General features: G+C 44.9%; 1 protein-coding gene across 13 annotated transcripts; it reads right to left on the reverse strand.

Annotated features, from left to right (window-relative positions):
• Positions 1–658: 658 nt before the first annotated feature.
• On the reverse strand, positions 659–24,729 carry LOC136541804 (uncharacterized). 13 transcript variants are annotated; one of them, XM_066533931.1, is made up of 20 exons: positions 24,530–24,728; positions 24,214–24,255; positions 23,170–23,232; positions 21,102–21,164; positions 20,008–20,101; positions 19,822–19,930; positions 19,700–19,738; positions 18,722–18,805; positions 18,544–18,605; positions 17,929–18,031; positions 17,315–17,464; positions 16,478–16,546; positions 16,335–16,391; positions 15,696–15,956; positions 12,283–12,357; positions 11,786–11,887; positions 11,271–11,341; positions 10,663–10,866; positions 9,905–9,998; positions 659–1,235 (listed from the first exon to the last, which is right to left on the reverse strand). In XM_066533931.1, the coding sequence occupies exons 1-20, from the start codon at positions 24,627–24,629 to the stop codon at positions 945–947; spliced, it is 2,133 nt and encodes a 710-aa protein (XP_066390028.1). In that variant the 5' UTR covers positions 24,630–24,728; the 3' UTR covers positions 659–944. The 13 variants fall into 13 exon arrangements, with proteins under 13 accessions (XP_066390028.1, XP_066390012.1, XP_066390006.1 ...); XM_066533915.1 differs by having other exon boundaries at positions 24,214–24,291; XM_066533909.1 differs by having other exon boundaries at positions 24,214–24,294.
• Positions 24,730–25,197: the final 468 nt, after the last annotated feature.

Here is a 25,197-nt window from a genome sequence, read left to right on the forward strand (position 1 = left end):
GCGGCGGCGGCTTACCTCACTGGCGCTGCCACCGTCGGAGGGGAGGGAGGAGAAGCACACGGGGAGGAGGCGAGCACGAGGGCTACGGGTCTCAATCGTGTGACGGGTCACGCAGTAGAGATTCTGTTATTTATTGCGTTCGTTGTCCATCCTGTTATCGTGTCTACCTTACAAGTCAAAGCTTCTAGACGGTACCTTATCAACCATGACGTGCATATGATTGAATTTCTTGGTGGCAGTTGCTCACATGATATGTTCGTATAAGTGGTCTAACCACGTGATTATTTCCTCAATCAAATTAACTTAAAAAAACAGCTCCATTTTTTACACTATATGCGTAAGCACTCATAAACACGCATGTACACTCGTCTCTAAACGTACACATATACATGTATCCCTATGAACACCCTCTGAAAAACTAAGACAACAAATCTCAAGATAATAAAATTATCATAGGTATCTCCATCAACAGACATATCACTTACCGCTGGAAGATGTCGTTAAATTCTAAAATAAATCTGGAAAAATGCAATCACCCATGCCTGATTGAGGCTAAACAGTATGCAAATTCCACAAGAAACCAACCCACTGAATTACGCCCAATTCACAACCTATCTATGTTTGTCATATCAAATGATGGTGATATTCTCTCAAAAAATATTGATATCTGTACAACGAAGACCTCGGATGCATATCAAACATCCATCTATTTTGATCTTTGTCCGTAAACTGAATTTTGTACACATGGTTTCTTAACCCTTTAGTCTACCAGCACAAGACACAGCAATAGCAGCGAACCTTAAATTACAGTACACATTTGGCTTAGTCTAGTAGTGCACTTTTAGCAATCAGTTTAAGTATATACACCCAAAAAATAATTTAAGGATTAAATTGCATGCTTCTAAACAAACAAGGAGAGACAGACTCGTTCTTACATGGAGGCCTTATTTCTTCACCAAAAAGCTCTCCTTGAGAATCTCAGCAGCCAATATTAGTAGCTCCACCATCTCCATGCCTGCAGAAGAGAGTGGGTCTACTTTCCCAGACTTTGATTTAGGTGAATCAGATGGATCGCACAGAGCTTCATATGTAATTGCATCTGATGAATCCCCAGACCAGCTTACTGGAAGAACCACATTAAGAGCTGTCTTCATAAGGTTTGCTTCAGTTATAAGACTGTTGAGCGCTTCAAAGGTACTCTCCAAAGAATCAGCTGACTTGATATCATCATAAGCCTGATAAGTTTGTTACTAAGAAAGTTAGTTATGTATCACAAATTACTTGATAAGCTAGCAATGCAACCCAAAAAAAATCCTGCCAAATGGCTGCCTCGGTGCCATACCATCCAAAAGTTAATAAAGTTAATGTTTGAATTAAGATATGGATTGAGGTTGCCACCCGATAAATGTATGGGAAGGTGTGATGCTGCCCTGTAAAGTGCTTAAAGCATTTTACAATAGATCAAAGTTTTTGTACTGCCTTCAGAAGAATATTTAGTGTCAACTAAGATTACACCCCTAACAGTATGGCAACACACATCAGACGAGTGCATAGCTATTAAGGCGGTAAGGCGAGGCGAGGCGAGGCGTGGCGACCCACCCCCTTCCAGACGCCTAGGCGAATAAGGCGCACGGCGAGGCGACGCCATACACATACCCTCACCTACATTAGGGCAGGGCAAACAAACATTGATACACACCTTTTTGCTGCCAATTTTAGAGCCTATGCACAAGCAGCCAGCACCAATAGCCAGAGCAGTTTATACCGTATCCAATTATCTAATCACAAGCAGCATAACACATCACAGGAGACTGGAGTATATCCATATCCAAGTCCAAGATCCAAAGCATAAGCAAAGAGGCAATATAGTCCAGACTTTTGAACAGAGGAAGGACATAATAGGAAAAACAGAAAAAAGAAGAGCCTACGTGAAGGACTGAAGGTGCTGGGCCTGGCCTGCTGGCAGGGAAGCAAGCAGATGAAGGAGAGCCCATGTAGAAGCAGAAGCAGGCAGTCCTCGACGGGGCATAGGTCCGACCGTCGGAGGCGCGGATCCACGGGCGAGGACGCGAGGTTGGATGTCGGAGGCACCAGCTGACGGAGCGGAGATCGGGAGGCCGTGGAGCAGTAGCAGGTGCCGCGAATCGGCGGAGCAGAAGGGGCGAGAGCGGCTGGATGGGACGGGGCGCGTTCCAGGTGCTTCCGCAGCCATCTTCTCTTCCCCAATCTCCTCTGTTTCCCTCCCCTCTCTCAATTGACGAGCTGCAGGGTGGGGCGCGCCCCTGGGGAAAGTATAGGCGCCCAATTTCCCCTGCGCGCGCACCTTCTTTCGTCCTCCCGCGCGATTTCACCTACGCACACAGCTGCCTCTCGTTTTTTCGTCCACCCGCGCGTCGCTCCGCGCACTTCTCCCTGCGCCTGCAGCCGCCTTTTCGCTCTTGCGGCGTCGGTCGGACGCCTTGGCGACGCCTTTCCGCTGAGGCGACGCCATATGCAGGGAGGTCGCGGCGGGCACGACGCCTCGATTGGAAAAGCGCCCAGACGCCTAGGCGACGACTAGGCGACGCCTTAATAACTATGGACGAGTGTACACGCATATGAAGATTCAAACTTCAAAATTTTTGACCAATAATTTGACAACAATTTTTAATTGTTATAACATAAACTTGATATGATTAGATTTGTAATTAAATCTACTATCTAATTATCATAAGTTTATAAGTATAAATAATATAAAATAAAATCAATACATGGTCAAAGTGCAATTTGGGAGACCGTGTCATATCTACTAATTGCTAAAATATTGGGCACGTCATCTGCAGCTAACTTGCATCTCCATATTGCAACAATCTCAATAATCTACATATATTTGGTGCATGCATGTCATTAACTAGGAAATCAACTTAAATGGCTTAGAAAGAATGTTGCATTTGCATGAATGCATTATTCCTGAAGTGCATCATTTTATCTCTGCATACAATCATCTGAGCAATTAACACATCTTTCATCTAGAGGGGAAAAATAATCACAGTAACCCATTAAGAACGCTAGACCAATGTACCCTTCAGTTTATCTCTGCATACAATAGTACACTAGACCAATGTACCCTTCAGTTTGACGGGAACACATGTGGTTGTCTCCTAGATAGTGCCAATGACAGATGATGGAGCAGCTTTGGCGACACACTAACAGCAGTTGCAGTGGTTCAGTCCATGTCAAGGGCGTTGATGCCCAAGACAGCAGGTCCCCGACTCCGGAGTTCGTAGCTTGATTGGGTAATGGCGCCAGGAGGGTTCCCTGGGCGCCCTATGGTGAAGGGGGTGAGATTAAGAGCAGCAGAGGTAGATTAGGAGATAACTTGTTTCTTGATTGATTCCTCATAAGTATATATAGAGCAGCCCAGCCCCTAGGCGCCCAGCTCTGGTCTCCTCGTTTCTCTCCCCATTAATCATTCTCTCATTACTCTAATCTCTTCCCCATAATACTTAATTGCTACTGATTACAGCTGGAGCCTCCTTGGATGCCGCCCTGGCCCTTCTAGCCACATCCCGAGCCCTGGGACGCCGTTCATATTGGCGCCCCCACATCACATCTCTCCCTCCCTCGACGAGCAGCTCGTCCTTGAGCTGGAAGCTTGGATAGCGGTCGATGAAGCTGTCGAGGTCTTCCCAGGTGGCTGATGCTGTGGGCTCGCCTTGCCAATGCACCAGCACCTGCCGCACGCCCCTGGCCAAGCGAGTGCGCGTGGCACGCTCCAGAACCGGCTGCGTCGCGCCGTGGTGGGTGGGGGGCAGCGCTGGTGGTGTTGCTGGTGGCGTCCCCACAAACTTCTTCAGCAGACCGACGTGGAACACATCGTGGGCACGAGGTGGTAGGCGACGTCGTTGATGATGGTTGTGACACGGTAGGGCCCGTAGAATCGGGGCTGGAGCTTCCCCTTGGTGACAACGTGCAGGGATGTTGGGGCGCGATGGCGGAGGAACAGCCAGACCCAGTCCCCAACAGCGTAGCGAACGTCGCGGTGGTGCTTGTCGTAGAAGCGCTTGTAGACCGCCTGACCCTGCTCCAGGCGAGCGCGGGCGTCCGCGAGGAGCTCGTCGCGTTCAGCCATGCTTTTGGCCACCGCAACCACCCAGGTTTCGCCGGGCTCATAGGAATGGATTGAGGGGGGCTCGCGGCTGTAGACCACCCGGAACGGCGTGTCCTTGAGCGCAGACTGGAACGCCGTGTTGTAGTTGTATTCAGCCCAAGGCAGCCAGCACAGTCATTGGCGAGGACGATCCCCAGTGAGGCAGCGGAGGTGCATGACGATGGCTTTGTTGGCGGCCTCCGTCTGGCCGTCGGACTGGGGATGAAAAGCTGTCGTCGTATGCAGCTTGGTCCCAGTGAGCCGCATCAACTCCTTCCAAAAGATGGAAGTGAACACCGGATCTCTGTCCGAGACAATGGACTGAGGGACCCCATGGAGGCGGACGATGTCGGTGAAGAAGACCTATGCCACTGATTCCGCCGAGTAGGGGTGAGCCAGCGGAATGAAGTGACAGTACTTACTGAAGCGATCAACGACCGTGAGGATGACAGATTTGCCGCCAACACGGGGCAGCACTTCGATGAAGTCCATTCCAATGTCGCCCCAGACCGTGGTCGGGACGGGCAGCGGAAGTAGGCCTGATGGGTGTAGGTGTTCAGACTTGTAGCTAACGATGCCACTGGATAACCAGTGTCCATACCCAAACCCGTACCCATGTTGTTTGGGGAGGGTATGGATTATCATTTGATTGTGGGTATGGGTAGGGTAATAGAGGTATTATCCATTTAATCTATATGCTCCGGCTGCAGAGCTGAGCGGAGCTCATCGCCTCTGCCTAGAAGCGGAAGGTGAGAGAGGGACGTGTGACTGTAGAGGTCGTCCATGGCCACTTCACAACCGCACATGGAGGAGGTGCGTACACCAAGCACGTACGGCCTGCTGTCCACATGCTCGGCCATGGGCGGCGGCAGCATAGTCATGCAGAAGCTCGCTCCATCGTCATACTCATGGCGATCATGGCCACTTCACCCCGGCGCCCGTGCCCCAGCAGCCGTGTAGCTCGACCAGCCGATGCCCTCCAACCAATCTGCGGTGACTGCGCACGGGAGCGAACGAGCGCCTACAGGCTGTAGCACCAACCGGGGCTGTGGTCACAGCCGTGCCAGCGGAGGGCGATGCTCCTGCTAGCAAACGAGAGAGTTACCTGTCGGCGGGAGAAAGAAGAAACGATCCCAGCAAAAGTCTCTTACCCATTGGATAATCCACACCCGATGGACATTACCCTTATGGGTAATCGAGGATGGATAATTAACGGATATGGGTAAGGGTGACCCCGAAGCTTCCCCACCGGCATCGTTACTTGTAGCGCTGGCAGGTTGTGCACACCTTGATGTAGTCCTGAACCACCTTGCGAAGGTTGGGGGAGTGGAAGTCGCGACGCAGACGGTGAAGGGTCCGCTGGACCCCTTCATGGCCATCATCATGGACGGTGGCCAGGAGCTCGGAGAGGAGTGCTGAGGCGGCCAGGATGTAGAAACGTCCCTGGAACGCCACCAGGCCATCAATGAGTGACCACGGGGCCGAACACTGGCTGGCCGTGAGCTTATCCTTGAGGGTGATCAGTGTCATGGGCTTGGCGTAGATGGTCGATGAAGTCAAAGCGTGGCCCTGATATAGCCAGGACCGCGAGCTCCTCGGTGTCGCGGCGGGACAGTGCGTCAGCCACCGTATTGGTGCTGCCCGCCTTGTACTCAACGGAGAAATCGAAGCCGAGAAGCTTGCCCACCCAATGTTGCTGGGGAATGGTGGCCAAGTGTTGATCCAATAAAAATTTAAGACTAATGGTCAGTTCGTACCAGAAAACGTCGCCCCCACAAGTATGGCCTCCAATGGCGGATGGCGAGGACGAGGCCGATGAGTTCTCGTTCATATGCCACCAAGGACTGGTGTCGTGGCGCCACTGGACAGCTAAAGAACGCCACCGGGTGCTGGCCTTGAAGGAGGACAGCGCCAAACCCATAGGTGGAGGCGTCGCACTCCACGATGAAGGGCTGCTCGAAGTCAAGCAGCGCGAGTATGGGCGCCGTGGTGACCGCTGTTTTAAGGGCAGTGAAGGTCGCGCTGGCTGCCTCAGTCCAGGCAAACCCCTCCTTGAGCAGAGCAGTCAGGGGTGCAGCGATCGTGCCGAACTCCTTGACGAACTTGCGGTAGTACCCGGCTAAGCCCAGGAACCAGCGGACTGAGCGCGCCGATCGTGGTGTAGGCCAATCGGCAACCGCCTGGACCTTGTCGGGGTCCATGGCCACACCGGTGGCTGAGATGGCGTGCCCCAGGTAGGAGATGGAGTCGACGCTGAACGCGCACTTAGAGCGCTTGACGAAGAGGCGATGTTGGTGGAGCACGGTGAGGACCGCGCGAACATGGCGCAGGTGCTCCGCCAGCGAGCTGCTGTAGATTAAGATGTCGTCGAAGAAGACGAGGATGAAGCGGCGCAAGAAGGGGCGCAGCACATCTTTCATCAGCGCCTGGAATGTGGCCGGGGCGTTGCACAGCCCGAATGGCATCACGAGGAACTCATAGAGGCCATCGTGAGTCCGGAACGCCGTCTCCTCCACATCAACGGGGTTCATGCGGACTTGGTGGTAGCCGGAACGCAGGTCAAGCTTGGTGACGTAGCGAGCACCGTGCAACTCATCCAGGAGCTCATCCACCACCGGAATTGGGTAAGCATCTTTTACAGTGATGGTGTTGAGGGCTCTGTAGTCGACGCAGAACCATCACGTACCGTCCGCCTTCTTGACCAGCAACATAGGGGACGAGAACGCCGAGTTGCTGCGCTGGATCAGCCCCTGTGCCAGCATGGTGGAGCACTGGCGCTCCAATTCATCCTTGTGGGAGGCGGGGTAGCGGTAGGGTCTGACGGCCACCGGCAAGGACCCCGGGACGAGGTTGATGCAGTGGTCCCGGGATCGTGGTGCGGCATGCCGGTGGGCTCGGCGAAGATGGAGCTGAACTCGTCCAGCAAGGCCGGAAGAAAGTCGGCGTCGCTGCATGCCCGCAGAGCGGGGCTGGCTGGCCTGGCGACGCCCTGCCAGCAAACGCGATGGTCTCGGTGCCAGAACGACATGGTGAGTGCGTCGAAGTCCCAGAGAATCGGCCCGAGGGAGGCCAGCCAATGTGTACCGAGGACGACGTCATAGCCGGCCATTGGCAAGGCAAAGAAGTCGGTGGAGGACTCGCCGTCGATGGAGAAGGCAGTGGCGCGGTACACGCCAGGGCACGGCACGCACTCCCCGTTGGCCACCGTCACCTTCATGTTGCTGCGGGGAAGGAGCTGGAGTGAAGTGCGGGCCGCGGCTTCTTCGGAGACAAAGTTGTGAGTTGAGACGGAGTCAATGAGCGCGAGGAGGGAGGCACCGCCCAGCTGGATGCGCACTTGTATGGTGTCGTTGGTGCGGACCCCATCCATGGCGAGCAACGAGATGTGCGGATTGGCCGCCTCAGTTGCTGCCACGAACTCCCCGTCCTAGACGTCGTCGGCTTCATCATCTACAGCCAAGTCGAGGAGGAAGATGCGCTGGCAGACGCGGTTGTGGCCCCAGCGAAACTTTTCATTGCAGTTGAAGCATAGGCCGAGGCGATGACGCTCCTCCATCTTAGTCTGCAAAAGACGCTTTACCTGACGACCCTCGACTGAGACCGTGGAAGGCCCAGCCTTTGGCCGGAGGGGCCGGAAGCGCCAGTTGAGGAGGTGGCCCTGGAAGGAGGTCGCGCGTCGGTGCTCATGGAAGTGCGGGCGGAGGTAAGGTCGCCGCGACACACTGCTCGCGTTGCTCCAGTTTGCGGGCAAGGCTCATGGCGACGATGAGGGACTGGGGGTTGTTAATCTCGACGTCGAGGCTGAGTGGTGGCTGGAGTCCGGCTGTGAAGGCCTAGACGCGCTGAGCCTCCGTCAGCGTGCCGACGCGGGGCAGCAGAGCCTCGAACCGGTCCTGATACTCGGAGACGGCCGCTTGCACGCCATGAGTTCGCCCAGCGGATTGGACCGGATCGGCGGCCCGAAGCGGAGGTTCAGCAGTTCAGAGAAACGCCGCCAGGATGGAGTGCCCTCATCTTGTTGTACCTGGAGGTACCACATCTGGGCACCAGCCTCCAGGTTGTATGACGCCATCCACACTTGTTCTTCTGCCGCAATGCGCTGTTGGTGAAATGCGTTGTTGGTGAAAATAGGACTCACAGCGGTTGAGGAAGGGCAGCGGATCGGACTTGCCGTCGAACTTGGGAAAGTCCAGCTTCTGGAACATGGGTAGGCGGTCAACATGGTGGTCACCGTGGCCCGAACCCCTGGAGCCCGAGAAGGACGTCGCCGCTGGTCACTCCTGCTGAAGGGCGGCAACCTGCCCTTGCAGGTCACTGATGGAGGCAGTGAGGGTTTGGACGAATTTGGCCAAATCTGTTGTGGTTGGCTCGGCCATGGGTGATGATATGGAGGCGGTGGAGGATGAAGGTGAGGTAGGAACAGATGGAGTGGCGGCGGCTGGGTGGGCTGGTGGTGGTGCAGCGGAGGAAGAACGCCTGGAAGCCGATACCAGGTTGTCAAGGGCATTGGTGCCCAAGACAGCAGGTCCCCGACTCTGGAGTTCGTAGCTTGATTGGGTAATGGCGCCAGGAGGGTTCCCTGGACGCCCTATGGTGAAGGGGGTGAGATTAAGAGCAGCAGAGGTAGATTAGGAGATAACTTGTTTCTTGATTGATTCCTCATAAGTATATATAGAGCAGCCCAGCCCCTAGGCGCCCAGCTCTGGTCTCCTCGTTTCTCTCCCCATTAATCATTCTCTCATTACTCTAATCTCTTCCCTATAATACTTAATTGCTACTGATTACAACTGGTGCCTCCTTGGATGCCGCCCTGGCCCTTCTGGCCACATCCCGAGCCCTGGGACGCCGTTCATATTGGCGCCCCCACATCACAGTCCATAAGACAAGATCGACTTCCTTTTGCCAGCCAGTGTGCACATCATGACAAATATTGCTCAGCATGAAGCTTGGGCACAATGACTTCAACAGTGAGCAAATGGTCTCTGTAGAGGAACAAGTGGGCTCTAAGAAAGGGAGGTTAAGACTTAAGAGGGTGTTTGGTTTGAGAAACCACCCCATCCTATATGAGGTGGAGTCATAATTCATCCCATGAATTTTGGTGGAATAATTCCATCCTCATTCTTATACTAATTGTTAGCTTGTGAGAGATGAGATGATGGATTGAGATCAACCCATTCTATTCCATAAACCAAACACAGAAGTGAGGAGTGAATTTTGCAGTCACATTCCTCAAACCAAACACATCCTAAGTTGAGCTGACAGTAAAGGCACAATGACCTATCTCTTCTAAGAGTTGGGTAGGAACCCGTCTCTTTTTTCGGTACTTGAAAGTAGAGCAGACACTTTGGTGAACTTTATGACCTACCAACTGGATTTGACAGCAAACTACTAAACTGTATGATGACACCAAGTTTCACTAATGGAGGATAAAGTGAAATGAGGGTGGTGTGAGGGTGTGTAGGTGGGTGCAGTGAGTGTATCTTAAAAATCACCTAGCATGTGGAAACAATCAGTTCAGATTGTTCTCAGCCAAATGCAATTTCTCATTTCCAGTCAACACATCTTAAATCTTAACAGACCACAGTTAATAGAAGGATAGAATAATACCACTCCAACACGACACTCACCCTTCCAAAAATCAGAAGCAGATAGGCCCATTGTACAGTGAGGTAGCTAAGTTTTTATCTAGCAAATATTATGCACCATTCATGCATTGCTTTTCAAAAAAAATTCTTCCCATGATAAGAAGTGCATCTGTCAGTTCAAATAGCATACCTTCAAAAGCACAATATGCAGTCTATGCACTGAAGAAGTGAGACGCTCAACAGTACCAACACCTTCAAGAAGCATAGCATTTTCAACTCTTAACCTGCAATGCAGTAGCATGAAACAGAAAAATTAATGTGGAAATGCATGTGCTTGAAAAGAGAAGTTTGTGTTACTAGTTTAATATGCCATCACATCTTAATAGTCAGGAAAAAACCAAAAAGAGTTCTTTTGCCAATGTTTATTCCACCAAGTTTCTCGTAAAATTTTGCTACGCATCTACATATTCCAATCATTGTATTTTTAACAGCAATAATTTCAATCAGATGCTTTTAACATGAAGGAGAGAAAAGGCAACAGGAAAATAAAGCTAAACACTTTTAGTTAGGGGACACTGGGATCAATAATGAATTGATTCCTCGAAGTTTCAAGAGCAATCAGCAATCCCCCTCTTCCAAACAGGTATTTAGGGTAAAAAAAAGAAGTCTAGAATCCTTGTCTGAATACGAAGCAACATCTCTAGATGCAATCATTTTTTTTTAACTTTGACTAACACAATGCCAGCCGTCTGAATTCTTTATCAGATTTTGCAAAACATATTACAAAATATTCTTTGGAGATCTGTGATGGTGTCTAAATAAGCGACAGTTCTGCGTGACTTAGTATTCTCCAATGTAGCATTTTGAAATCATTATTAGTGAATTATAGACCAAAAACAAAATGTAGGCAATAATGTGCAAGTAGAACAATATATCTATGTCACAAACCTTGCAACATCCACTGAATGCTCTTTGCAAACTGTATGATCATTTCCATCAGAGCTCCCATGTCCAATAGTACTACTTTCTTTTCTCATCCAGTGTCTTAAAGATGTCCTCTTCAGCATAGTCTTCAGCATCCCTTGTTGGTCATGCCCAGGAATGACTTTAGATGAATCACCAGTATCATGACCTTCCTTCACAGAAGAGCTGCTGAGCAGAAAAGATAATATAATTACAATAATAACATGTGTAGTTTGGACCCCCACAAAAAATATGTTAAATATTTGCATGTTTGCTTCTGATGCAAAGAATTGGAGGTGTTATGCCTGTACAAGACACCAAGTTGGCCACCGGAATGGTCCTTACATGCTCAATTACCAAACTCAAAGGAATTGAATATGGTTAAGGTTATTACAGTTCTGTTTAGTATGTGGCTTTCTATGAGGCCCTTCACAAAAACCAAGCTTTGTTATAGTGATAATGCTGTGACCAATGTTACAAAAACCTATCCCTTTTTTTAAAATGAAAAACCTATCCCTTTATTCCCTTAAAAATATTACTCCATTAACAACAAAATTGGTTTATCATGATTACTTACTGAAGAAAATACTTACCCCTTCAATAGCAAATATTGTTCTTTCAGTTTTGCTAATTCCATCAGGACCTTCACCTTTTCATCTTTAACCTGTACAAAAAAGATGAAGCTAGTCAAGCGACACACCCATCCAACACTATGCTGATGTGCAACAGAAACTCACAACTAAAAATAAGGAGTAGGACACGACTAATTATTGTCAATCAAGGATGATACTACTGGCAAACCACCAGTGTTAGCAGTGTAGATAGTCAAGTTCACAATATATTGACAAATTTCCCAAGAAAAATTCAAGTCCAAAACTAATTCTAGTCATTTAGTGCATATTTTCAAAAAGAATCATATGGTTCAGTTTTCCTTTTCCAACAGCTAGGAGCAAAATGCACAAAATAGTAATGGTATGAAGTATCAACTTCATGACAATGCCAAATGAGACTGCAAAATACTTGCACTATTTAGAACACTCGTCATATCATTCAAATATGTACGTTATAATTGAAAAGTAATGACAAGTAGAAAGAGTAGAGGTAATACTTGAGATAAGTTCTTCTGGAGTTCCTCAATAACAATCAGGTCTCTCTGTTTTTCTAATAGGTATCTTTCTTGTTCCTGTGAGAAGAGCATAAGTGCTTCCATCTGTAACGGACACCATTGTAATGTGAGATTATTCAATTCCAGTGAAAAAAAATCATAATGTATTTTTAACATAAAATATGTTGTTCGCTATCATCTCACAAATTTTGAAATTAAAACTCAACTTGTACGTGGAGAAACAAAAAGGACAAATCTTGTTAAGGAGTAAACAAGACCAACTTAAATAGTTGGGGGAGTAAATCGAACCAAACGTTAGTTTATGGGGTTATCTGGACACTGGCCAAACTTGGAGGTAGTAATTTGAACTTTTTCCACCCCAAAAAAGAAATCTCACTATAACTTTCGAACAAAATTGGGAAAAAGAAAGTTAAGTAGGGCTATCAGAAATTGATTCATGAGGATCAAAAACAAAAAGAAACACTGGAGTTAAGTGGTACCTTCTCCTGTAAGACTTGTGCAAGTGCTTTAGATTCGTCAAACGACACGGAGTTAAGATCAGCAGGAGAATCACTCTGCAGCATATGCAACCACAATAAGCTGTGATTATCTATCAGAAGAAGTGTTTCTTCAGGAAAAGAAAAGAAGGTAAATAAATTTGTAGGTAAATATCAGAACCCTGATCCCTGAATAGAAAAAGCATTTCCCTTTTTTTTGAAAACGTAGGAGAGCTAAAAGCAATTCCATTTTTAATTCGGCACTCAAAACACTACTGAATTATTCCCCAGCAAAGAGCTAAGAAGTTCACATCTTCATCCACTATCACTTCATTCATGTGCCCATCATGTTAAGTGAGCTTATAACATGCTGTAAGTGTGGCAAAGGGTAGAGCGTACGAGGATCTTTACCAACATTTGGGTACGAAGAAAGGAGAGAAGGACATTTATAGGATAGCTAGGGTTCGTGAGAGAAAGACAAGGGACTTCAACTAAGTTAAGTGCATTAAGGATGAAAGGGAGCATCTCTTGGTGAAGGAGGATGAGATCCGACATCGATGGCAAGAGTATTTTGATAAATTGTTCAATGGTGAGAATACGGACACAGCCTTTCAGTTGGATGACTCTTTTGATGACACCAATAGGCGCTTTGTGCGGAGAATCCAAGAATCTGAGGTCAGAGAGGCGTTGAAAAGGATGAAAGGAGGTAAGGCAATGGGACCGAATGGTATCCCAATCGAGGTGTGGAGATGCCTCAGGGACATAGCTATAGTATGGCTAACCAAGCTGTTCAACCATATTTTTCGATCGAACAAGATGCCTGACGAGTGCAGGACAAGTATATTGGTACTGATCTACAAGAATAAAGGGGATATTCAAAGTTGTACTAATTACCGGGGAATTAAGTTGATGAGCCATACTATGAAGCTATGGGAGAGAGTTATCGAGCATCGCTTGAGAGCAATAACGCGAGTCTCTATGAACCAATTTGGTTTCATGCCCGGAAGGTCAACCATGGAAGCCATTTTCTTAATAAAACAAGTTATGGAGCGGTATAGGGAGAAGAAGAAGGACCTACACATGGTTTTTATTGACTTGGAGAAGGCTTATGATAAAATACCAAGGAATGTTATTTGGTGGGCTTTGGACAAACATAAAGTCCCAACGAAGTACGTCGGGCTCATTAAGGACATGTACAACAATGTTGTGGCTAGTGTTCGAACAAGTGATGGAGACACGGATGACTTCCCGATTAGGATAGGACTACATCAAGGGTCAGCTTTGAGCTCTTATCTGTTTGCCTTAGTGATGGATGAGGTCACAAGGGACATACAAGGGGACATCCCTTGGTGCATGCTTTTCGCGGACGATGTAGTGCTAGTTGATGAAAGTCGGGCAGGAGTGAATCAGAAACTGGAGTTATGGCGGGAGACTTTGGAGTCCAAAGGTTTTAGACTCAGTAGAACTAAAGCTGAGTATATGAGATGTGACTTCGGCACTACTACTCGGGAGGAGAAAGATATTAGTTTGGAAGGTCAAGTAGTGCCTAGGAATGATACATTTCGATATTTAGGATCAATGCTACAAAGAGACAGGGATATTGATGAAGATGTTAGCCATAGAATCAAAGCAGGGTGGATGAAGTGGCGCAAAGCATCTGGTGTCCTATGTGACAAAAGGGTACCACAGAAGCTAAAAGGCAAATTTTATAGGACGGCGATTAGACCTGCTATATTGTATGGTGCAGAATGTTGGCCTACGAAAAGACGACATGTTCAACAGATAAGTGTCGCGGAAATGCGTATGTTGCGTTGGATTTGCGGTCATACAAGAAGGGATCGAGTTCGGAACGATAATATACATGATAGATTAGGGGTAGCACCAATTGAAGAAAAGTTTGTCCAACACCGGTTAAGATGGTTTGGACATGTCCAACGGAGACCTCCAGAGGCACCGGTGCGTAGTGGAATCCTAAGCCAGGATAGTAACGTGAAGAGGGGCAGAGGAAGACCAAAGTTGACTTGGGTAGAGATAATAAAAGGAGACTTAAAAGGATGGAATATACCCAAAGACTTAGCCTTAGATAGGAATGCTTGGAAAACAGCTATTCACGTGCCTGAACCTTGATTGCTTCTGCTGGGTTTCAACTCTAGCCTACTCCAACTTGTTTGGGACTTAAAGGCTTTGTTGTTGTTGTTGATGATGTGCCTTTGTGCCAAGGTTACAAAACACGCTAGGCGCTGACCCTCCGCCTAGAGTTTAGGCGTGCCTAGGCGTTTATATCAGTCTGTACTATGTATATGTAATGTAGTTGACTAACTATGAATTAAACACTAACATGTGTGTAATTGTTGTTGCTACAGTACCAAAGAGGAGGTTATGAGAAGAGAAATAACAAATAAAAGTATATCTAATAATATGTTGTGAGAAAATAGAACTTCTAAGGAGCAGAATGTAAGGAATCATGTAAAGGGAATCATAATAAGGAAGTTTTAGAAAAGTAAGGGGCCGCAGGCCAGTCGCAACACTCTCCCCACACCACCACGAGCCACAGCGCAGTCACGCATGCTGCCCACGCCGCCACCAGTTCTGCTCCCTTCCCCTCCCCTTCAAACAGATGTGCATCAACGATGCAGGACCAAAGGTGGACGAGGGAGGACAAGAGGAGACCGTGCAGCTCCCTCCCGGGGCATGTCGCCTATCCCTCCGCCTACCCCCCTAGGCGAGGTGGTGCCCCTCCGCCCAGCGCTTAAACATGCCTAGGCGAGCGCCTAATACCGCCTTTTGGAATACCACCTTGGTTGATTCAACACTAATTGCAGTAAAGGACATTCAGATTATGCTACTTTCACGATTAGGTCCAAAAAAAATAAAATATTTAACATAAGCCATGAAACATGTGTTTGGTCCATCAAATTTGAATATTCATCACATTAATCCATCCATCAATTATCAGCTTGACATACAGATCCCACTGCTAAAGAGGTGTTTAATGTCAACACAGTTTTCAGTTAATTTGATTTGACTAGAAAGGCTTTGTTGTTGTTGTTGTTGATTTGACTAGAAAGCTTGCCCTAAAAGAAAATGTCGTCACTTGTCAGTTTCTTACAGAGCTAGCTCTTATGATCCTAAGACATGCTATTTCCATATATTTGCTCCAGTTTATGCTATGTTCTAGCGGTTGTGAATGTCGAACACATTTGAAGTGTCACATTCAGAATTCTAACTTAGTGGCCGAAAGGCTGAAGTTCAGGAGTAAGAGCATTCAATTATGATTTATGGAGTAATTTGTCAATATCCTCAAAGCATATGTTTCTGTAGCCAATAAACATAGGAAGAGGCTCAGCATAAATGTAGAGGGAAAAGAAGTTTGCTGTCACAACATAGGAAGAGGCTCAGCATAAACGTGTACAAACCTTAGGACATGTGCTAGGACTGATATCTGTAGTAACATGCACATCTTTACAACTGCTGTCACAACATTGAATCTCATCGGCAGGGTGTTCATTAACTTCAGTGTTGATGCAAATTTTAGTTAGCTTATCCTGAATCTCTGCAACAACTTTGATCAACTGCAATGATTCTTCTTCCAATATTTTCATAATTTCAGCCTTTTGATATGTGTAGAACTTTTGAAGTTCTGAAAATCCATTTCTCAGAAATCCATCATACAGTGCCTGCACTCCAAAGTATACAAATTAAAGAGGTCATGAGAAAGAACCTTGTGGCGCGGTGGCAACGTCTCCGGTTGTGGAGCGTGCCCACCCAGGTTCGATTCCCAGTTGGGACGAACAGGTGTTGCATGGGGGTTTTCCCCATATTTGTTTCGTGCAAATCCTGGACACTCGCGTGATGCTACAATGGGACTACGACGTGCCCGTCGTCTACGAGGCTCGTGTGGCTTCGGTGATCTCCAGAAGGACGTTTGAGGTGTATAGGTTGTAGCTTCTAGGGGTGTGCGTGTGTGTGGTGGTATGAGTGTGTTGTGTAGAGTACAGATACTACAACTTGTACACTAGGAGTCCAGGCTCAAAAAAAAAACTTCAGAATTGTACCTGTCTTTTCTCTAATATCCGTGCATTTCTTTGCAAATGCTGTTCAATCTCAAGGCCCTACGCAACCAAAAGCAGTAGTTTTCAACAAACCAAAAAGATTTGTTATACCCAAACTTCACTTAGCATTTCCAAGCTTATCTTACCATCCTTAAGTTGCTTTGCAGCTTTGATATTTTAGCTTTAAGTGACTCTTTCTCCTCTTCTAAAGATGCCTACAAAAAATGTCAAATACATTGAAGGAAAAATCTCTGATGCAAAACAATCAGTAGCAAGATGCCATTATTCAAAGCACTTTGGTTTAGGTCCAGATCAACTGGAAAATTTTCAATAAACAGTAACTCGTGGACACTTTAAATGCACCATTAAAGCAGTTCTTGAGAACAAATTAGGGTCTGCAAGTCATGTTGTATTGTATTATTCAAGTACATGGCACAATTAGTTCAAATAGGACATGACATGATGACAGTCACAATGAACTATAACTTAGCTGAATAGGACAAATGAAGAGATTAGCACTAAATTTATGAGTTCCATCAATAACACGGATGTTTTCCATCCATGTATGGAGCAGTATGTTGCATGAGAAACTGGGAATCAAAGCATAACTGCATAAGTCCTGAAACAGATGCCACCAAAGTTTCATCATTTCCTATCTTCCGCATTCCTTTAGTTCCCAGAATAAAACTGAGCAACAAGCCAACAGCATTAAGATGTTCAGGGGCGGAAGGAGGGAGGGGCAAGCAGCCCCTTATGATAGATGAATTCCTCTTATTCACATGAAATTCAATGAAAAATGTTGATTTTGCCTTCTAATAATTTATCTTTTAGCATTTGTTCCCCATATCTATAATTTTCTGGCTCTGCCCCAGATGATGTTTAGTGCCACAGATAATTTGTATCTTGCAAGACCAATGAAAGAAACTAAATAACACAACTAAATATGAATTATTCTTTATAATGGATAAGGGCTTAAGGTTTACAATGTACTTCAAAGTTGAGGTTCCGCCATCAGAGCAAAAACTCCAATTGTCAGCAGAATCATCTAGAAGGATTGAACACTTCTCTTCAAAAGTAACACTTGAAGAACATTCAGAGTCTCTGCAACGAAGGTCATAGAATTTTAGAATAACCTGAAAGAGAATCAAATATCAGCTTCTGACTGGAAAAAGGTCAAAAATAGGTACAAGTCAGAAAATTATTACAACAGGCTGTAAGGAATATATAACAGACAATAAACAACTATGTAGATGAAATACATAGGTAAAGGACATTCTTATTTATTTTCAAAAAAAGGACATTCTTATATACTTGGGAGTTCATTAAGATCACTATTGCATAGACACATAGTAGAGTAGTCCTTCTAGGTCCAACCAGTTCACAACCTAGAGTGCTGGGAAGAAGAAAAGAAAGAACTATTTGAATCCTAGGTTCAACCAAGACATGTCAAACACATACAGTGTGGATACAGAAATGTAGCAGTTTTCATAAAGATACCAAATTATCAATATTAATGTTTTGGCGTCCTGGGGTGCGGGCATCCTCTTATTACGCAAATTCCAACTATTCATATTGGCAATCAACAAAAGTTACTTACTTTCAAGGACAATTCTGTATGCGCCTTCAATTCTGTCAATTCCCTCTGCAAGTCATCATTAAAGTGCTTCTGTTCATCAATCGCTGATTGATATTCTCTCATCCTGCCAATCAGTAAGCATCATGATATTTTGTGCCCTTATCTAAAAGAACTGTAAGTGGCAAGTACAAGACAAACAAGAACGGAATTTAAAAACATCATGTATTCATGTTACAATTCCATCATCATTTTCTGAAAGTTAAATGCTCATAAAAACAACAACAACATAGCATTTCAGTCCCAAGCAAGTTGGGGTAGGCAGAAAATAAAACATCATGTTTCGGTTTTAAAAAAAAAATCAAAACACCCCGTTATATGTTCTTTTCAATAGAGTTTCAGGTGGTTTGTGCGTACCAACAATTAAGACCATAAAATCAAGATATATGTACTCCTATATAGCCACTAAAACCTCACTGGTACATTCATCCACCAGAGAACTCATCGTTGAAATAAAAGATCAAAACATTGTCATCTTATAAGTTCACTAATACAGTATGTAAGGTCCTTTAGTCCATGTCACAGTTAAAGAAACAAATCACATATATATAAGTAATAAGTAACAGTTATGCAACGTACCTTTCCTCAAAATCAGCAAACTTTCTTGACACTGCTTCCTCCCGCTCTTTTGCTTTCTCACACTAGAAAATTAAACAGAACAACATGTGATTCCCAAATTCCAGCAGAAAAACAAAGTCATGCTCGCAGCATTTGTATTTAGGTACAGAATTAACTTATTAAGTAAACTAAAAAGAACCTCCATTAATGAACTGTCCCGTTCAGCAAATGCTTGAGCAACACTGATCTGGAAAAATCTTACTTGCTTTTCTAGATCCTTGTTCTGCATTGTTATTACAGGAAAGGCCATATCAATAACAAGAATATACATACATGCAAGGAATCTCAAGAGAATGCATAACCCTTTTTAATTGCTAGTTTGCTACTCGCCTACTCCACAACAAAGTATCAATTTCTACACAAGAAAACGATGATTTTGCTATCTTTTCACTACAGTTCATGTCACACTTGTGCCGACTTGTAGAGAAGACATGCCTCAAAGGTTTCCTTCACAAAATAAGACCAAGCACGAGTGAGCATGACTACACTGCTGAAATTTGCAATTTGACTTCAATTTCCAATCAGTAGATTTTGGACAAGGACAAGTATTTCATTTACGTTCTTCGTATTTCCACATTACCTTCTGCTCTAACAAATATCTCCCCTACACAAATTCTTTATCTAACAGTATTTACTCTTAGTTGGCTTCATTCCCTGAATCAAACACTTCTAACTTCTAATCCATCGCCCTGGCTGCACCTTTAAGGCCTTGCAACCCCAGGCAGGTTCAAGCATAAGCATATCCTATCCACTAGTAGTCCAGACTCATTACAGTTGCATTTTTTACATTGAATACATCTAATACAGAGCATCACTTGTTGCTTCTGCTTCTTGCCTCATCAGCGATGAAGAAATTGAGTTTGTGCTCAGCAAGCAATGTCCAGTAAGGAGTACTGCCCAAGATCAGGATGGAAAATGACATTCTGCTGGGATGACCTACTCACTAAACCAAATTTCATCTAATAACCACATGTTCATACCCTATTACTCTTTGCCTATATATAAAGATAGAGGAGAAGAACAAAATCAGCACACATCCCTTAGCAATGTTCATTACTGCTAAAAGCTACAGTTTATTAAATAAAATAGCCACATATTTTAAGTCAAAATAAGAAACCTTTGATAGTGCAGCACCATGTAACTCAGCAAGTTGGCTCTGAAATTTAAGTAAATGAAAGAATGAGAAAACAGGAAAATAAAGCTGCTATAAATAACAGTAGGGAGAAAGAAGTAGCACACCTTAATTCGATAAGCTTCAGCAAGCTCCTCTTGCAAATTTTGATTCTCTCTTAAGCAACCCCCTAACTTTTTCTGGAGGTTCTCAATATCCTGTTCCAAAGCTGTTGTCCTGAATAGTTACAACAAAAATATTGCTTTGTTTGCACAGTGAATAAAAATAAAAGATTAAATTAGATATGGAAGCACCTCTGAGTAAGCATTCGAGTTGCAACAGAAACATAACCAGGCCCGGCTTGATGCATACATAATTGCTCAATATCTTTTCTGAGCGCATCACGCTCTGCAAACAAAGTATCTATCAGCACACCCTGTGCCACAAGAACATATACATATACGATGATAAAATCATTAAACAAAAAAGCTCTTAAACAACTACTGCCTCCAGAAATAAATGTGAGTCCATCCAGGAAAAATGAGAGAACACGCCATCCAAAAGATCAGCAGTTTTCTCAAAACGTCATACTTATACGTGTTGGAATTTGGAAATAAATATAATGGAATGAACCAAGGACTTGGGCAGCTCTTTCAGGCTTTTTCAGAAATTGCATCATACTGGCATACATAACCAAGTAACTCTTGAATTTCTTAGTAATAAAATAAGTTAAGTGATTAATCTCAGTGTGCGCTCCTAATACCTCATCTAGGAGTACTTAGATATGTCAGAGGGCATAATTTCTCGTTTTATAGAAGCAAAGGAATTCCAGTTGACTATCTGCATTTTTTTCATATTAAATAGGTTGCATAGTTATACTAGGTCTTCCTATATATTAAATGAGGCAGCTCAATCGAACTGCTTCAACAAAAAAAAAAGTACTGAAACTAATCTACAGGATGAAGAGTTGATCCACAGAGAACTGCATTAATAAACATCGCAAAAAAGCAGTATGGTATATGATGGCATTGATTAGCGAAATACTCATCGTTTGAGCAAAAATGAGTTCTCCAAAAATCGGGATCGTTTTATGTGGTCCTCCCGTTTTTTCTCTCGATCTTCCGCATGCGCAATGCCTCGTATGCATTGCCTAATGAATACGACGCCTCGTATGCAGCACGTGACCAACCTGACGCCGTGCATGCGCTACTGCAGTCGTGGATGCGATCGCTGCATGGTGAGTTTGTTTCCACGGCCGCATGTTCCTACTTTATGGCCACTGTGCTTTGATGCTCCTTGCTCACTGTGCCATAGGCTCAAATGATGCCGATTTTTGGACGGAGGGAGTAAGTACAGATGTCAATCTTGTGTTGTGTAGCACAGTGCACAGATGTGATGTCAGTCTTACCTCGCTGGAGATCTTCAACTCGACGAGTTAACACTTCAACAAGATCTACTTTTTCATCCATCTCTACAGAACAGAGAAAAGGGGGGCAATTTTTCTTGAATGACCAAAAGCATTTTGATGACCAAAAGCATTTTGATATCATAATTATTGAAAAACTTAATAGCAAATTTATTAGAAATAGAAGCATGTTGAGGTCATTACACAATTATTTGATTCAACAACATAACCAGTTACCAGTCTTCCTTAAAAAAATCAAACTAGCCCACAAAGCCAAACATAGTAGACTAGCAAGGGCACTTAGATTTATAGCATATCCTGAGAAGGTACGGTAGAAAAATATTTGGTTCCTGTGAAGAAAATGGCTTCTGAGGGCATGATCCCATGACGAGAAATTCAGACTGGGCATATTTTAACCGAGAACCCATAACCGAGCCGAACCGAACCGAACTTTCGGTTTTTCGGTCTTCCGGTTTCGGTTTCGGTTTCATGTTTCCAGTGTTTCGGTGTTCGGCTTCGGCGTCGGTTTGCAGGCGACGAAAACCGAACACCCGATCAAACCGAACTCTGTTGTAGCGCACCCTGCCGCTCGCAATCGCATGGCACCAGTCCTGGCCCAAGAAGGCCCATCACGTGAAGCTCCCAGAACCTGCAGCCAAAAGGAAGGACTCCCGTGACCGTGTCCCTGTCTTGCCATCCCTCTCTCCTTTCCTTTTCCTTCATCCTTATCTCTTTCTCCTTCGTTCTTCTCTCGAGTCTCAAATCTCGATCTATCCGCTCATGCGACGCGGCCGTGCGTGTGAGCAGCGAGTGTGGAGTGCGGACGAGTGGCAAGCTTGTCGTCGTGGCTGCGCGTGGCGAGCTAGGCGGCGCGGCTGCGCATGGCAGCCCCGGCGGCCAGCGCAGCAGATGGCGCAGGCATAGGGGGCGAGTGCGAGTTGAGTGCCCTGGGAGGCAGCGCGGCAAGATGCAAGTGCAGCGAAGATGGTCAGCGAGCACTGTTGGTCATCAAATCAGGCACCAACCCACTTTGAACTGCGATGGTGGCATGCGACACCCACACAGGTATTAATTTTCATTGGTTCTTGGCTTGTTGGGGAGACGTGAGCAAGAGTCGATGGAGCGGATGAGCGGCATGGACATATGCTGAAGTTCGGGGGAAACCGAACACCGAGCCAATTAAACCGAAAACCGAACACGTCGGTTTCTGTTTTTGACGTCCACCGATCGGTTGTTGTTTTGCGCAAACCGAAGTTTTTCAACACCGAACAAACCGAACCAAATGATCGGTTTAAACCGATTGCCCACCCTGACGAGAAATGGTACTAGAAGCATATGACTAGGAAAGTGGAGCTTCAGACCATATATTATTCTAACAGGGAAAAGGCCAGAGAGTGCAGATGAAAAATAGAACAGAAATGACTAGCTAAGCCCCAAGAACTTCAAAGAGCAATCATAAATTCATTATGACCAAGACTCCGAAGTAAGAACCTTAGGTTTAAGAAAAAGGAGTCATAGAACATGTTCTATCCTACTCCATCCATTCCAAATTATAGTTCATTTAGCTTTGTCTTAAGTCAAACTTCTCTAACTTTGACCAAGTTTAAAGAAAAAATGAAAAATATATCAACATCTACAAATTCAAATAAACGCTCCATCAAAACAGATTTCATAGAAAATTTAATGGAACTAATTTGATGTTCTAAATGCCGATGCATTTTCTATGAACCTGGTCAAAGCTGAAGAAGTTTGACTTAGGACAAAGCCAAAGCGAACTATAATTTTATTCAAAAAAAAGGTGAACTATATTTGGAACACAGGAAGTATTAAATTAAACCATCATAAGGTATGTTCGAGAAAAAACTATTGTTGTAAGGTATTATAGCAGTTCAAATCATCATATAGACAAAAGTCTGTTGAAAATATAAGTAAACCTGCACTTTAAACAACTTCATATTTCCTGCAGTCAACAAATTACCTTTTGCTACTTGAACAAGACATATTCTAATTGATGAAGTATTTCAGAGAAGGTTGATCAAAATCATTAATCTGAAGTGGAATTTGGGATTACCATATTGTAGCCCTTCAACCCGTCGTAACAATACTTCCAAAGAATTCTGTTTTTCATCCTTTTCTGTTTAGAATCATAAAGATAATTCAATTACATGGGTCTCATTGTAGCAAGTGTAACACAATCAAATAAATGTACTCAAAACAGAAACGAAATCACATGCCATTGCCCAAAAAAAATTCAATGTAATATTTTTTTTCTGGAAAATGGATCAGATATGTCAGGTTAAGTGATGCAAGAGGCAACTAACAGTTGGACAGTAGGGAACATTGGAAAATAAAGAAAATTTGCTAGTTCAATTCGCTCAACAATTTTTGTTCCCTGACAAAAGGCAACAGCAGAAGCAGAATTTAAGGCAGGGAACTAACGAAGTACCTCATGGTGATATGTGACATGGGAATATATTTGCAGTAATCCTTCTATAATGACTATTTAAATTGTGGGAGGGAGAAATTGAGTCTAAACCACAAACGTTAACACTCATTCAGGAATCAAAGTTATAAATAGTTGCATGCAAGAGTCATGCCGAATAAGATCTTAAATAATATCCTGACATGGATTTTGCTAAGCCTCAATATTTGCATCATTTATTTTGTAGTCCAACTCCAACTTATGCTTTCAGTTATCACATACAAACAGAGCTCCCCAACCATAATAAGCAACAAACACACAATAAATGTCCTTAACCTACATGCAGCAAGGTGGCACACAAAGTCCTCAATAATTTTGATATTTAGCATGATAACCTTTCATGTGCCCATCTGCACTACTGCTTTGGTACAGCCAACTTTCTGCACTATGGAAATGCAATTCCTTTTCACTGATGGAATAAATTTAGTTGGCAGCTACCCACAATGTCCTCCGGTAAAACCTGTGATCAACAGTGCGTTCTACTTGGAAAGAATTTTGGATTGATCACATGAGACAGAGTGGTCCAGTCTTAGGACAAACACCCACCACGAGGTAAGAACGAAGAACTGATAACACCATAGCACAAAGGGAAGCTAGAACAGACAAATAATAACACCGAAGGCTGGAGATTACCGCGCTGGAGCTCCTCGACGCGACGAAGCAGTTCGGAGGAATCTGCAGCTTCGTCCATTTCAGAGCCCACCCGAGGCACTGCTTGCAGGGGCAGAGACCCAGTAAAGGACACGGGTGTATGTTATCAAAAAAAAAAAGGACGGGTGTACACATGTATATCCAATCAATTTTTTGCAAAAAAAAAAAGTTTGTAGACATAATACATGTATACTACACATGTAATTGGATCAGATCAGATCGGAATACAAATGGCTTAAGCTAGGGTTTGGGTGCTCGGTTTCGAACAGCAGGAACGGAAGAGATGGGGTGGACGTACCTAGTGAGTGCTCGTCGTCGGCAAGGGCCCGGAAATGGCGACCTGGGGGGCTGGCGTATGGCGGCGGCGGCGAGTCGTCGCCGCTAGAGACAGAGAGCATGCGAGGGTCACGGCCTCACGGGAGAGCACCAAGACCCAGCGCGGGGGACAACGGGAGTAAGAAAATTGCATGGACGCGGTCCAATTCTCTCGTACACACCTCTCTACCTTTTTTTTTTTTTTTTGAGTTCAACTTGACCCTCATGGCCTTGACGGCATGTGTAATCACACAACTAATCTTCCTTTTTTTTCTCTCGTCTTAGGTTTTTAAATGGGATATTCAAGGCATATTATGTCATATTTTCCCATGTGATTTTTGAGAAGGTAGCGACCGCCGCAACCTTGTCCTGATCCATTGCAACCCCATCCGCAGATATTACATGTCCCAAATAATGAACCGACGTCGTAGCAAAGTCGCATTTAGATCTTTTTAACCGCAGCTGATGATCACGTAGGGCAGTGAAGACTGCGTTGAGGTGCTGCAGATGTGTGGACCAAGATGGACTATAGATCAAGATATCGTCGAAAAACACAAGTACAAACTTACGCAGAAACGGCCGAAGCACTGTGTTTATGAGGCTTTGGAATGTTGCCGGTGCATTAGACAGCCCGAAGGGCATGACTAAGAA

The sequence above is a fragment of the Miscanthus floridulus genome, chromosome 1 (assembly GCF_019320115.1).
Source record: "Miscanthus floridulus cultivar M001 chromosome 1, ASM1932011v1, whole genome shotgun sequence".
Taxonomy (NCBI): domain Eukaryota; kingdom Viridiplantae; phylum Streptophyta; class Magnoliopsida; order Poales; family Poaceae; genus Miscanthus; species Miscanthus floridulus.

Excerpts from the sequence above, each read along its gene's own strand:
- LOC136541804 (XM_066533909.1), bottom strand. The coding sequence starts at position 24,629 with ATGCTCTCTGTCTCTAGCGGCGACGACTCGCCGCCGCCGCCATACGCC. Across the intron at positions 18,806-19,699 it reads ATGGTGCTGCACTATCAAAG|AACAAGGATCTAGAAAAGCA; the intron begins GTTTCTTATTTT and ends ATAACAATGCAG. Across the intron at positions 15,957-16,334 it reads GGATATTAGAGAAAAGACAG|GCACTGTATGATGGATTTCT; the intron begins GTACAATTCTGA and ends TTTGGAGTGCAG.